Genomic DNA, 14,107 nt, shown 5'->3' with positions numbered 1-14,107 from the left:
GGGAGGGGGCGGGATCTCGGGGCCGCGCGTGCGCGCACCGTGCGCCTTGTTCCGGGTGGGCCTATCGCCGGGAGTTGATCGGTGTGTCCGCGCGCCTGCGCGTGCCTGTTTGTGGCGGAGAACAGGGCGTGCGTGTGGTCGAGCGTGCGTGGGCGCACGCGGGCGTGTGTGTCTGTGCGCCCTGAGCCGAGGGGTCTGTGGCTGGGGCGCGTCCGGGAGTGCGCGCGCGAGTCTGTGCGCCCCAGGATAGGCGGGTTTCCAAGTGGGGTGGGATCCGCGCCCCATTTATGGCCATTTATGGCCGGGAAGAGGGTTCGTGTGCGGATGTGCGCGCGTGTGTTTGTGCCGCATCCCTTTTCCCAGAGGCGTTTCCTGAGCGCCTCCTGAAATAATAATGTATGTTCCCTGGCCCCTCGAGGCTGGCCTGGCTGCAGGCCCTATCCTGAGAGTAGGAGTCAGACTGACAGACCAGGTGGTTAGCAGATGAACCTGTGGCAGTGAGGGCCCAGCCCCGAGCGCAGGGGCCACCAAGAGGTGAAGTTTGGGTGGAGACCTGGAGGTCAGCCTAGTAGAACAGAGGGAAAAGTTTTCTGAGAAGAGGAAACTACATGTGCAAAGGCCCGGAGGTTGATGGAGGGCCAGAGCTTGGCGAGTGAGGAACTTCCCAACTCCTAATCAACTTCTGGCTCCATACCCAGCGGCTTTACCTTCTCTGGCATCAGCCCTGCTGTGACTGGCCCATCAACAGAACGTATCTTCCAGGCCCCGGTGAGTCATGCGTGAACACGTGACCCAGTCAGTCCAATCAGAGCCTGTCCCAGACTTTGGCTGGGAAGATGGGGAGGGAGGCCACGTTTTGGGGTTGGGGTTGCTGAGAATTAATGATGGAGTGGGGGCCTGCCTGCCGTCTGGCCCTAGCTTGAGCTCCCTGCTACCCACTGTCCCACTACCCCACACTGAGCAAGGAGCATTGCGCCCTCCTCTGTGTGCCCCAAGCCCTGGGTCTCTCATTTCCTGAGAGTCCAGCAAACACAAAACTGAAGGATTTTCTTTTCTCTTCTCTTCTTCTTCTTTTTTTTTTTTTAAGAGAGAGAGAGGGAGCGCGGGGTGGGGGGATGGAGAGAGAGAGGGAGAGAGAGAATCTTAAGCAGTCTCACCGCCCGGTGCAGAGCCCAACGCCAGGCTTGATTCCACAACCCTGAGATCATGACCTGCTCGGAAATCAGGACTTGGTTGCTTAACCCACTGAGCCACCCAGGCGGCCTGAAGAATTTTCTTTTTCTTTTTTTTTTTTTAAGATTTTATTTATTTGAGAGGGAGAAGCAGACTTGCTGCTGAGCGGAGAGCTGGATGTGGGGCGGGATCCCAGAACCCCGAGATCACCACCTGAGCCACCCAGGCTACCCCTGAAGGATTTTCTTCTTTATCTTCCTGTGCACACCCTGAGGACTGAACCTGTGTAGTGTGCTCACTTTGGCCACCTCAGAACTCACAATGGAAGATAAAGACTGTGAGGCCTCATGGCCTGCCCTTGAAAGAATAGTTCATAGGCAAGTCCCCAACTCAGCCCTGCCACATCGCAGATGGGACGAGCCACACAGAGCGAACAGTTACATCAGCTCTCAGACCTGGCCACCTCCACGGGAGCACTTGGCAATTCCACAGCAGCAGAAGAGCCTCAAGTTCTTGGAAACGGGAATTAGCCAAGAAAACAGGTTCATGAAATAATAATGTATGTTCCCTGTAGAAATGTCCATCACTGGATGAACTGTGAGTACCTTAACTGCATGGTCTTCCCTGTTGCCTGACTAACCCCTGCCTGCATCACTCTCTTTGTTTTTATTGCTGCCTGATACCTATATTGACCTGCTTACTTATTTTCCCTCTACCGGTAGTTAAGTTTTTGCCCCTGCCGCATCCCCAACACCTAGGACAGTGCCCAGCATTGGTAAGTGTTCAGTAATATTCGCCAAATAAACAAATGAATGAACAATTAGAGTCTTGGGGCACTTGGCTGGCTCAGTCAGTAGAGCACGAGACTCTGGATCTCAGGGTCTTGAGTTTGAGCCCCATGTTGGGTGTAGTGTTTACTTAAGAAAACAAAACAAAATCAAATTAGAGTCTTTCTGTTGCACACTTACTATGTACTGGGCACATTTATTTAATCCTCATGACAACCCTATGAGGGAGGTGTTACTGTATTTTACAGTTGAAGAATCTGAGGTTTGGAGAGATGAAGTGATTTGATGCAGGTTACGAGGTAGTGAGTGTCCCCAGGAACTTAGTTTCCTTTACTCAAGACAATGGAACAATCAAAGGATGAGAAGTCCTACTGGGCAGTGGTCCTCGCGCCCTCCATCAGTATCTCACACCTCAGTGGTGAGGGTTTGACCAGGGAAGGAAACTCCTTGGGAGGTGGGTTCGAGCCCAGTCGTGCTCAGCTTCACAGCCTGGGATGCAGGCAAGGAGCCCAAGGGCCAGCAGAGTGCCCAGACTCCATCCCTGGCTGAGATCTGGTTTCAGGTGGAAAGATGAGAAAGCTGCACACAGCTCCTCACATGAGTCCAGGATGAACACAGGATCCAGGAACAGGTTGATTGCTCCTTCCTGATGTTTCTCAGTACAGAGTCAGCCATTGAAATTATTAGAACATACTGTTTTTTTCAGGTGGATCCAAGGTTTAATTAAATGTTTCAGAAAAAAAAAAAAAGAGCTATAAAAGTACTGAAGAAACAAAGGGAAAATTTTGTAGAATCTTGGAATGAAGGAGGCCTTCTGAGTATGTCACCAAACTCAGCAACCATAAAAGAAAAAAAAAATCGATAAATTCATTTACATTAAAAATTGAAAGCCTGTGTGGAAAAAGCCACCATCAAAGCCAAAACACAAACAACAAACTGTAATTGGCTACAAACAACATACTTGTAACTCACTTCAAAATAAAGAGCTCTAGGGCACCTGAGTGGCTCAGTCAGTTAGGTGTCCAACTCTTGATTTTGGGTCAGGTCACGGTCTCGGGGTCAGGGGTCAAGTCCCGAGGTGGGCTCCCTGCTCAGTGGGGAGTCTGCTGGAGATTCTCTCTCTCCCTCTCTCTTTCTCTCTCTCTCAATAAATAAATAAATCTTAATAAATAAATAAAGAGCTCTCAAATCAATAAGAAAAAACCGAATGGCTCACTAAGAAACTGGGCAAAGGATACAGACTATCCACAGAAAAAGAAATACAAATAGGTCTCTCAGAACTATAGAAAATTGATTATCCTTTCTCACAAAGTTAAATGGAAATCAAACTAGACTTGCATATCTTTATAGGGAAGATTAAAAACTTTAATGAAAAACTATGATGGGAAAATAGGCTGATGGGAGAGTAAATCGGTGCAACCTTCATGTAGGACAATATCTACAAAATTGTAAATGTGTATGCTCCCGTCCTTTTATGAATTAAGGTGAAATTCACATAACATAAAATTAACCAGGGTGCCTGTGCGGCCCAGTCAGTTGAGCGTCTGCTCAGGTCATGATCCCAGGATCCTGGGATGGAGCCCCATGTCCGGCTCCCTGCTCAATGGGGAGCCTGCTTCTCCCTCTCCCTTTGCCTCTCCCCCTGCTTGTGCGCTCTCTGTCAAATAAATAAATAAAATCTTAAAAAAAAATTAACCATCTTAAGGTGATCAAGTGAATGTATTCACTATGTTGTGTAACCACCATCTCTAGTTCTGAAACATTTTCATCACTCCGAAAGAAAACTGTACTCGTTAAGCAGTTATTCCCCATTCCTCCCTCCTCCAGCCCCTGGCCACCTGCAGTCTGCTTTCCGTTTCCATGGATTGACCTTTTCTGGATATTTCATATGAATGGAAGCATAAAACGTGTGACCTTTTATATCTGGCTTTTTTCACTTAGCATAATGCTTTGGAGGCTCATCCACATTGTGGCATGTGACAGTACTTCTTTTTTTATGGCTGAAGAATATTCCATTGCACATGTATACCACAATTTGTTTATCCATTCATCCAGATGATGGACATTTGTGTCATTTCCACCTCTGGGCTATTGTGAATAGGGCTGCTATGAGAACAATAAATGCCTTTGCCCCAACAGTTCCATTACTAGGAACTGATCCTACCAATACGCCTCCACAAAAAACTGTAAAGCCGATAACTGAAAACAAGCTAAATGTCCATCACTGAGAGGCTAGCTACATAAAATCTGCATTTTTGCAGAAACTACTCTGTAGCCTTAACAATAAGGCAGCTCTTCAGGGACTAATACTAAAAGATAGAGGTATCTTCTCTGAAAACGTCAGGTGTAGGCTACGGCCTAGAGTATGCTATCGTTCGTGTAAAGAAAAGGAGGAGAGGAGGAAAGATTTTACATATATTTTTTAAATTATTTAATTTAAACTGAGATATAGACATATCACATTGTATCAATTTTAGGTGTACAACATGATTTATTATTTGTATATTTTGTGAAACGACCATGATAAGTTAACATCCATCACCACATAGCTACAATGATTTTTCTTGTGATGAGAACTTTTAAGTTCTACTCTCTTAGCAACTTTCAAATGTGCAGTACATCACGTTAATAGAGTTACCATGTTAGAGATTACATCCCAGAACTTACTTACCTTATAACTGGGAGTTCATACCTTTTGACCAACTTCCCCTCATTTTGCCCAACCCTACCCCCTGCCTCTGACAACCAGCAACCTGTTCTCTGTGTCTATGAATTTGGGATTTGTTTGTTTAGATTCCACATATAAGTGAGATCATACAGTGTTTAATCTTTCTCTTATTTCATTTAGCTTAATGCACTCAAGGTCTATTTGTGTTGTTGCAAATGGCAGAATTTCCTTCTTTTTTATGGCCGAGTAATATTCGTGTGTGTGTGTGTGTGTATGTGTGTGTGTATGTGTGTGTACACCACACTGTCTTCATCCATTCATCTGTCAGTGGACACTTTGGTTGTTTCCATGTCTTAGCTATTGTAAATAATGCTGCAGTGAACATGAGGGTGCACATGCTTTCGAGATGTTGATTTCACTTTCTTTTTTTTTTTTTTTTTTTTTTTTTTTTTTTTTTTTTTAAAGATTTTATTTATTTCACAGAGAGAGAGAGAGAGTGAGAGCAGGAACACAAGCAGGGGGAGCGGGAGAGGGAGAAGCAGGCTTCCCGCTGAGCAGGGAGCCCGATGCGGGGCTCGATCCCAGGACCCTGGGATCATGACCTGAGCCGAAGGCAGACACTTAACGACTGAGCCACCCAGGGACCCCTCACTTTCTTCAGACAGATACGCAGAAGTGGAATTGCTGGATCATATGGTGGTTCTATTTTTAATTTTTGAGGAACCTCCATACTGTTTTCTGCAGCAGCTGCAACCCGTTTACAGTCCTACCAACAGTGCACAAGAGTTTCCTTTTCCCCACATCCTTGCCAACACTCATTATTTCTTGTCTTATAGGTAATTTTTTTTTTTTTTTTGCTTGAATTTGCACAGAATACCTGGCATCTCTGGAAGGATCTGCAAGAAACTAGTAATATTGGATATCTCCAAGGAGAGGAACTGCGTGGCCAGGGAGGGGATGGAGTTGTGGGTGGAGACTTGTTACTAAATATACTTTTACACCTTTCGAATTTGGGGTTTTTTAAAAGGCTTCTTTTTTTTTTTTTTTTTTTAAAGTAATCTCTATGCCCAACGTGGGGCTTGAACTCATGACCACGAGATCAAGTTTTGCATGTTCTACTGACTGAGCCAGTCATACACCCCACCTTTGAAATTTTGAGCCATGGGACTCAACAATAGCTATTCTCATTGTGAGTGAAAAAAATGTAGCATAAAAATCTTTTTTTTTTTTCTAAACTGCTCCTCCCCACCCCCATCCCTCACACGCTGGCTGAGTTAGCTGAGGAGAGGTGTCTGGCCAGGAGGGGGGCAACCTTGGGTTCATTTGAACAGTCGGGAGAAGGGTGTCACTGCAGGGTGGGGAGTGCATGGCCCCCAGGGAGGGCTCAGCCCAGAAATGAAGAGAGACCAACCCCAAGGAAACTCACCTACAATTTCAGACAACAGAGACGGAAGTGCCTGGAAACTTCTGGAGAAAGAAAAAGGCAAATGGCCAATCCAAAGGTCTGGGAATGAAAGGGGCACTGGATTGCAGAAGCAGCAATAGTCAAAAGACAATGAACAGAGAAGTCAGAATTCTGAACCAAAATATCAGGCAAAAAAAGCAAAGGCTTTTGCCCCATGTTGGGTGTAGAGCTTACTTTGGCGGGGGGGTTGGGGGGGCTTTTGAGAAAAACCCTTTCAGACTTGCAAGGACCCAGGGAATTACCTTCCAGTCATCCTTCCTTGAAGAGTTGTTAGAGGATGTGTTTCAGCAAAATGAGATAGAAAACTAAGAGAGTCGGGCTTGGGATCCAAATAAGAGTGGAGGCTCCCAGGAATCTAGAGGCCAGAGGAGCCTCTGTGGCCTTGAAGGAACACTCAGGCTGCCTTGGGACAAGGGAGGATGGGGCTGCCGTAGGGCTCCACAGCTACGCTGAGCAACAGACCCCCTGTGACACCTCGGGAGCTTCTCTGAATAGACTTTATAGGACAGGAGTCATCCCACCCAGGGGAGTCCAAGACAGTGGGTTGGAGGAATAGACTGTGTGTTGTTTCCTCTCATTTTAAGACTTTAAAACCCTCTGAGCCATTGGCTGGTAGGGATGAGGAGGTGACCCCACAGACTGAATTGGGTCTGCCTCACCCTGGGTCCCTGGTCCATTTCTGTCCCAATGATAGGGCACAGCTCAGGGAGGGGTCCTTTAGGAAGCTTTTTCTGACTTAGCCCCCACACCCTTGCCAGCTGGATCCAGCACCGTCCACTAGGACTTCACCCATCTCCATTAGTGCTGTGCTCCTGTCCCCAGCGTGGGGCCTGGCGCACACAGTGGGGTCAGTAAGTTAGCCCCCAGGCTGCTCTGGAGTCATCTGAGGGAGCGGACATGGGGCACACCTTCCCGTCTCAAGAACAATCCTCCTGGGGCAGAGGGACCTCCCAATGGGGCAGGGCTGGCAGCCCAGAGGAAGTAGGGTCTTGTGAGCACGTGCTAGGCTTGGGCAGTGGAGGCAAAGGTAGGGACTCCTCCTGCAGCTCTCCCCGGGGACCCTGGGCTAAGGGCCTTTGAGTTGGCAAGCCTGCGTTTTTGGAGGCGGAAAAGGGAAGAGAAATCCCCTGGGGGGGGGGGTCTGAGTCAGCTGAACTGTCATAATGGAAACAGCACACCCTGGGCAGCAGGACACTTCCCCTCTGTGGGCCTCAGAGACCCCCTTAGGAGGCAGAAAGAACACTCCTGCACCAGGAGTTGGGCTTAAGTGACAGAAGGGTGACAAAGCAGATGTGAAGGGAGACACTGCGGCGGACCCCACTGCGACAGCTGGTCAGGGGTGAAGAGACTGCAAACCCCGCGTCCAGCGAAGATCAAAGTCTTTCACTTCCCTTAGTTCCAGGTCTGAACTCTGGTTGGAGCCTTTTGGGGACCATGAATTCCTCTTGTCCACCAGGCACGAACACTCTAGTGAAGATCCTGCTGTCTATCCAGAGAGGACATCAAGGGGTCGTTTGGGAGGTTGTCCCCGAAATGGGGAGCGGCCTCCCACGATGAGGACGGCCGGGGTGACCACCAAGCCCCGTCTGGGGGCAGAGGGGTGACAGACTGCGGGGGTGGGGAATGAAGGCCACCTGGGGGAACCCTGTGCCCTGAGACTCTTACTCAACGCGTCAGCCTGACACCTCCAAGCACATCCTGTTCTCATCTTCCCCTTGCGCAAGGCTGGGGCCCAGCAGGAGGAGGCCGGGGGCTCTGCGGCGGACGGGGGGTGCCCAGCCTCCGAACGACCTGCGCTCCGAACGACCCCGTCACCTCGCTGGGTGGCCGGGAGGGCCTTTTCCCTCGCCCAGGCCGGCCCCCCCCCCCCCCGCGTGTGCAGCAGCACCCGGCCTGCTCGGGCGGCTGTGTGACGCGGGCGAGCCGCTTCGCTTCTCGAGGCCTCAGTTTTCCTGCCTGTGAAGTGGGCTCCACAACAGCCTCGGCCTCTCGGGGTCGTGACGAGGCTCGGCAGGCCCGAGGGCGCCCAGCCGCGCGCGCACTCCCCGCGGGAGGCCGGGGTTTGGGGGCGTCGCCGCCCCGCCCCGGCCCCGCCCCCCGGCCCGCTTCCTCCTCCCGCCCGGCGCCCCGCGGGCAGCCCCCTGCCGCCGCGCCATGTCCGCCGGCTGGTTCCGGCGCCGCTTCCTGCCGGGGGGTCCGCTCCCCGCGCCGCGGCCCCCCCGGCCGCGCGCCAGCCCGGTGCCCTACCGGCGGCCCCGCTTCCTGCGCGGCTCGGGCTCGGGCCCCGGCACCGCCGACGCCCCGCGCCGCCCGGAGGCCCGGCCCGTGCGCAGCCCGGCGCGGGGCCGCGCGCTGCCCTGGAACGCAGGCTACGCCGAGTGAGTGCCCCCCTCCCCGGGTTCCCCCGCTCCCCGGCCCTGCTGGGCCAGCCCCGGCGCCGGGACCAACCTGGAAAACAGCCTAAGCTGAGCGAGTGCCCCCGCCCCCCAGCCTTGCGGATATTCCTCCCTCTGGTCCTCCCCTGGTGACAGCCTCCCCCCGACTCCCAGTCCCACCGCGGCCTTTTCTTGGGGACTCCAGCCTCCCTCAGAGAGGCTTGCGAGCGGGAAGGACCTGCACCTCTGGGGCTTCCAAGATGAGGCAGGGACGCTGGGTAGAGTTCCAGCATCGTGGGCCTTGGAGCCACCCTCCAGCCCCGCACGCACGCATCTCACCCTGGGTTGTGGCCTGTGCTGTATGGGACAGGAAATCTGGCTGAGATGGGATGGAGGATAGGCAAAGGAGCCCAGATCTCCCCAGGCACCCTCACCTCCCAGCCTAGGTCAGCGGGTAGGCTCCAGGGGGGCTGGGCCCCGAGTTTTGCCTTAGCCTGAGCTTTGTCCAGATGTGTGTCAGGGGCAGCATGGGGGCTGCTGCCTCAGAGGTAGGGCTCCTCCTTCGGTGTACCAGCTCTGGTCTCTGCCCGTGGGGACATGGGTGTGTCCCTGAAGGGTCACTGACCACTTACCGGTCTCAGGATCATCAATGCAGAGAAGTCTGAGTTCAATGAGGATCAGGCGGCCTGTGGGCAGCTGTGCATACGGAGATGTGAGTTTGGGGGCGAAGAGGACCAGGAGTGGCTGACCTTGTGCCCAGAGGAGGTGAGTACAGCTGGGTCCGAGCCCGGCTTTCAGGCTGGGACCAGGACTGCAGGTTGAGGTTCTTGCTCTAGTGTCCCACTCCGGGCCAGGGGACAGCTGCGGAAGCCAGGTAGAGCCTGACGCCAAGCCCTTCCTGCACAGTTCCTGACAGGTCATTACTGGGCCCTGTTCGATGGGCACGGCGGTCCGGCTGCAGCCATTCTGGCCGCCAACACCCTGCACTCCTGCCTGCGCCGGCAGCTGGAGGCCGTGGTAGAGGGCATGGTGGCCACTCGGCCCCCCATGCACCTCAGCGGCCGTTGCGTCTGCCCCAGTGATCCCCAGTTTGTGGAAGAAAAGGGCATTAGGGCGGAAGACTTGGTGATCGGGGCTCTGGAGAGTGCCTTCCAGGAATGTGTGAGTGTGGCCTTTGGCTGGGGAAGGGACCAGGGACTTGAGCGGCACCCCTGCCCACAGCGGTGGTCTCCTTGGATCTTTGCATGGGGAGGACAGGATGGGGTTGGCTTGTTAGTAACGGTCATCGTTGTCATCATAAGCCCTCCCGTTTACCCGGTGCCTGGTACGCCCCAGGAGCTTTTCCGCGCCACGTACCTCGCGCGCCCTGCCCGTCCCTGGTGCGGGGCCTGCTTTCCCTTCCTCAGTTCTGGTTAGGACTTCCTTCCCTCCCAGGGGATACGCCTAGATCCTCTGACCACAGGGATCCTGGAGTCAGAACTAGACTCTGGGTGGGGACCGCCAGGCTGGCTGGTGGGGAAGTGAACGGTGGGTTGGGGACTGGGGACGGAGTGGCGTGGTGGTGGTACCGGCAGCAGCTCAGGTGGCTTCGGTTTACCCCAGGATGAGGTGATCGGGCGGGAGCTGGAGGCCTCAGGCCAGGTGGGCGGCTGCACAGCCCTGGTGGCTGTGTCCCTGCAGGGCAAGCTGTATGTGGCCAATGCTGGGGACAGCAGGTAAGAGCTGGAGGGTAGGTGTGGTGGTGCGGGCCGGCGGGCACCACGGGCAGGGGGACAGTGAAAGGGGGCTGGAAGTGAGGGATGGAAATGGGGATTGACTGGCTGGGTGGACCTGGCGTGTCAGGTGTGAGTGGGCAGCAGATGCCAGGAAGGGCAGACACCTCGAGCGCCAGGCCCAAGGGCTGAGCCTTTACTCTGCAGGCTGTAGGTAGTCACGGGGGGGCGGGGGGGGGGCAGAGCTGGTCCCTGGTGGCTGGAGGAGGGGCCGACAGGAGGGAGGCTATGAACGAGGGTGGAATCTGCCCCACAGACCTCTCCCTCTCTTCGGCAACCCCGTCCAGGGCCATACTGGTACGGAAAGATGAGGTTCGGCCCCTGAGCTCCGAGTTCACCCCGGAGACTGAGCGGCAGCGGATCCAGCAGCTGGTAGGTGCCTTTGGCAGAGGGAGGCTGTGGAGCCCCAACTTGTGAGTCCAGAGTCACCAGAGGCCACCAGAGAGAGCCTGATCTGTGCCTGTCCTCCCTACCCCAGGCCTTCGTCTACCCCGAGCTTCTGGCAGGTGAGTTCACCCGACTGGAGTTCCCTCGGCGACTGAAGGGGGATGACTTGGGGCAGAAGGTTTTGTTCCGGGATCACCACATGAGAGGCTGGTGAGTGAGGTGGGGTTGGAGACAGTGGGGAGAGCCCTGGTGTCCAGGCCCAGTGTGTGGCCTTGGGGCCGTCCTCCTCCATCTGGGCGGGGTGGGCTCCCTGGTGCGGGGAGGTGAGGGGCTGGGTGGGGCCTGGGTTGATGCTGGGTCTGCTCCTGGTAGGAGCTACAAGTGCGTGGAGAAGTCGGATCTCAAGTACCCACTGATCCATGGGCAGGGTAGGCAGGTCAGTGAATGGCCCCCTCGAAGAGCCCCTCTTAAATCGCCCCCTGCAGAGGTGGGAGCTCCTTTCTTCCTTGTTGGGGGCTGTGGCCTGGGTCTCGGGGTTTCCTCCAAGGCTACAGGATGTTTGTCCCTCAACCCAGGGCCCCTGAGGGCCACAGTACGCTTCTGTGTGCTTTATTTGCACATTGGCTGGGGCTGTTTGCTGTCACCTCACGTCTCCCTTGTCCCCAGGCTCGGTTACTGGGAACACTGGCTGTCTCCCGGGGCCTGGGAGACCATCAGCTCAAAGTCCTGGACACAAACATTCAGCTCAAGCCCTTCTTGCTCTCTGTCCCACAGGTGAGCGGGCAACAGCCCACACCAGCTTCCATCTGCCCAGAAAAGCAGATAAGGAGGCTGGCGGGAGCCGGGAAGGGAGTGCTGAGGGACCCTCAGGCTTAACTTGCAGGTGACTGTACTGGATGTGGACCAGCTGCAGCTGCAGGAGGAGGATGTGGTTGTCATGGCAACTGATGGTCTCTGGGATGTCCTGTCCAATGAGCAGGTGGCACGGCTAGTACGGAGCTTCCTCCCTGGCAACCGAGAGGACCCACACAGGTACTGTCGCTTCTGGGGACCTGCCTGGTACCAGCAGCGACACCAGGATATGGTTGTGGCTAAGCGGACAGTGCTGATGATGAGCCCGGCTCGGGGCATGTGGTCAGGAGTGGGGCTGTCTCATGCTTCTGGGGGGGTGACTGTGGGTCCCCCAAATCTCTGGGTTCCGAAATCCCCAGGACCAAAAATCTCCGTGGTCCAGCCTGTGGCCCTCCCATGCTTGTGGCTTGCCTGGCTCCACAGCTGGACTGCATTGTTTGGGTTCCCACGTGTCCAGCCCTCCGCAGCAAGTTCTCCCTGAGGGGGGCCCTTGCCTCTTTGCTGTGGCTCCGAAGTGCATCTGTAGGATGACCCCCACAGGTTCTCGGAGCTGGCCCAAAGGCTGATACACAGCACGCAGGGAAAGGACGACGGTCCCACAGGGGACGGGCAGGTGTCCTATGACGACATCTCGGTGTTCGTGATTCCGTTGCACAGCCAGGGCCAGAGGAGCGGCGGCCACTGAGGATTCAGACAACACATCCCAGAACCACTCTGGGGCCGGGTGTAGTCTGGGCATCCCTCCACCATGGTCAACAGCAGGCCTACCTGCCCTGCCCCAGACACAATGGGGTGATCCCCCACCCCAGCCTATTTCAAGGAGAGCGTTTATACCAGGCAGCCAAGGCAGGAAGAGTATGGAGAGCCCAGCTCCCCAGGTCCGCCCTTTGGCAGGCAGGGCAAGAGCGCAGTATCGATAACCTCCCTTTACAATGTAGGAAACCCGGGGCGGGGGGGGGTGGGGGGTGGGGACGGCTCCTCTGACAGGGTCATAGCAGCCCAACGTTATTCCCAGATGGGGACAGCCGGACTAAGGGCATTGGCCACGAATGCCAGGAAGGGCAGAAGAGCCTGTTTGGATCCAGGTCTCCAACCCATGAATGTCAGGGTAGTTACTCAATAACCCCCAAAGCCCATGCAAGGTGCCTTATGGGAAGCTGTGGGTAGTCTCCTATCTGCTCAACAGCCATCTTGAATCAGCCCCTTGGGAGAGACCAGCCCAGGTCCTGCCTTGCCCCCTTCTGCCACTGGAGGGGAGGCAGAGGCTCGGGGAGCTAAAGTTGGGGCAGAACAGAAAGAGGCAAGAGGAGCCCCAGAGTTTGCTGAGCCGGGAATGTCCCCCGATCACTCCCTCCTGGCCCCAGCCCTGCCATAGGCTGATGTGCCAGGAATGCGTTTGGTTTTGTTGCTCCCCATCACCTCCTATTATTAAATGTTTGTGTGCTGAAGAGCCCTTGTGGATCATGGATTGCTGTAAAGCTTGGCGTTATAGTACACTTTTTGCTCTTTCTTGTTACTTTCCAAAGAATTGGTCTCCGCTCCCCCTTGCAAGTTTGTCTATAGTCAGGACTGCATTTTCTCCGAGGGCCTCCCTAGTCCCCAGCATGGGGTGAGCCCCAGTGAGAACTGTGGTCTAGGACACAAAAAAGTCTCTACCACCATCCGTGAGCTCTGGGCTTGATGTACCAGAAGGAATGCCTTTAACTTGGTTTTGCATGCCTACTTCAATAAACCAGGAATTAGCTGGAGACAAATCACCCTGTTCCAGGGCTTACTGTCTGATGAACAGCTTAGTTCTTCACCTTCCCCACAAGACTGTCATCACCTAGCACTTGCCAAGGCCCAGGTGCTCGGAAGCATCTGTTGAATTACAAGGCGACCACCTTTATGATTTCAGCCTCACACTCCTACTTTAGTTTACAACTGGGATAAATTCTATTCAGGCAATTCACAACCCTAGATGGGGGCAGGAGGGACATGGGCTAAGAGGCACCAGAACTGATGGTAAAACTTACATGTTTAGATTACTGGGGAGGCTCTCAGGCCCCCTTTCCTGCCCATTAACTCATTTTATTTTTATTTTTTAATTTGCTCATTTATTTTTTTTAAAGAAAGCTCCATGCCCAGTGTGGAGCTTGAACTCACAACCCTGAGATCAAGAGTCACATGCGCTACTGAGCCAGCCAGGCGCCCCTCATTAACTCATTTTAGACTCCCATTTCCTATACATTCTCCAGGGAAGGGATAGGGAAAACTACCAAATTTCTCGGCACTTCTGGGCCTCGGTCTGGGCACAGCTAGGCCCTGACGCCCTGGGGGCCCCCAAAGTGCTGGCAGCCTCCCCAGGACTGCTCTAGTTAGGTGGCTAGTCAACGCAGGAGTGTGCCTTAGCAGCCTGCACTTTGACTTCCTCTCTTCAGCAACCACCCCTGCCCCCCAGCAGTGTGGGCAGCATCCTGTGCCTGCCTCTCACCCCCATCAACTGCGGAGGCAGCTCACCCTGGCAGCCCGCTGTCTCTGCTCTTGCTTCTCACACAAGGCCAAAGCCCAGGGGGTGGGCACCCTGGTCTCTCAACTGCAAGCACGTCAAACTGGCGGGAGTGACTGCTGCAGGGTCAGCCACACTG

General features: G+C 54.4%; 1 protein-coding gene and 1 long non-coding RNA gene across 7 annotated transcripts; both read left to right on the top strand.

The window, feature by feature from the left end:
* Positions 1 to 54: 54 nt before the first annotated feature.
* LOC118533265 (uncharacterized) lies at positions 55 to 5,638 on the top strand. Its single transcript, XR_004916148.2, has 3 exons — positions 55 to 768; positions 1,299 to 1,770; positions 5,502 to 5,638. It is a non-coding gene; the product is annotated as an uncharacterized LOC118533265 (long non-coding RNA).
* Positions 5,639 to 8,220: 2,582 nt separating this feature from the next.
* PPM1M (protein phosphatase, Mg2+/Mn2+ dependent 1M) lies at positions 8,221 to 12,928 on the top strand. Of its 6 annotated transcripts, XM_036088439.2 has the most exons (10): positions 8,221 to 8,472; positions 9,111 to 9,234; positions 9,376 to 9,630; positions 10,072 to 10,184; positions 10,529 to 10,613; positions 10,720 to 10,838; positions 11,001 to 11,064; positions 11,295 to 11,402; positions 11,512 to 11,660; positions 12,021 to 12,928. In XM_036088439.2, the coding sequence occupies exons 1-10, from the start codon at positions 8,249 to 8,251 to the stop codon at positions 12,163 to 12,165; spliced, it is 1,386 nt and encodes a 461-aa protein (XP_035944332.2). In that variant the 5' UTR covers positions 8,221 to 8,248; the 3' UTR covers positions 12,166 to 12,928. The 6 variants fall into 6 exon arrangements, with proteins under 6 accessions (XP_035944332.2, XP_077933579.1, XP_077933573.1 ...); XM_078077453.1 differs by having other exon boundaries at positions 11,536 to 12,164; XM_078077447.1 differs by having other exon boundaries at positions 11,512 to 12,164.
* The last annotated feature ends 1,179 nt before the right edge of the window (positions 12,929 to 14,107 follow it).

The sequence above is a fragment of the Halichoerus grypus genome, chromosome 1, assembly GCF_964656455.1.
Source record: "Halichoerus grypus chromosome 1, mHalGry1.hap1.1, whole genome shotgun sequence".
Taxonomy (NCBI): Eukaryota; Metazoa; Chordata; class Mammalia; order Carnivora; family Phocidae; genus Halichoerus; species Halichoerus grypus.
The sequence above is the reverse complement of the archived record's forward strand: the minus strand, read 5'-3'. Positions and strand labels throughout refer to the sequence as shown.

Coding starts and splice junctions, on each gene's coding strand:
- PPM1M (XM_078077447.1), top strand. CDS start 8,249: ATGTCCGCCGGCTGGTTCCGGCGCCGCTTCCTGCCGGGGGGTCCGCTC. Junction 8,473..9,110: donor TGGAACGCAGGCTACGCCGA/GTGAGTGCCCCC, acceptor TACCGGTCTCAG/GATCATCAATGCAGAGAAGT. Junction 10,185..10,528: donor GCCAATGCTGGGGACAGCAG/GTAAGAGCTGGA, acceptor AACCCCGTCCAG/GGCCATACTGGTACGGAAAG.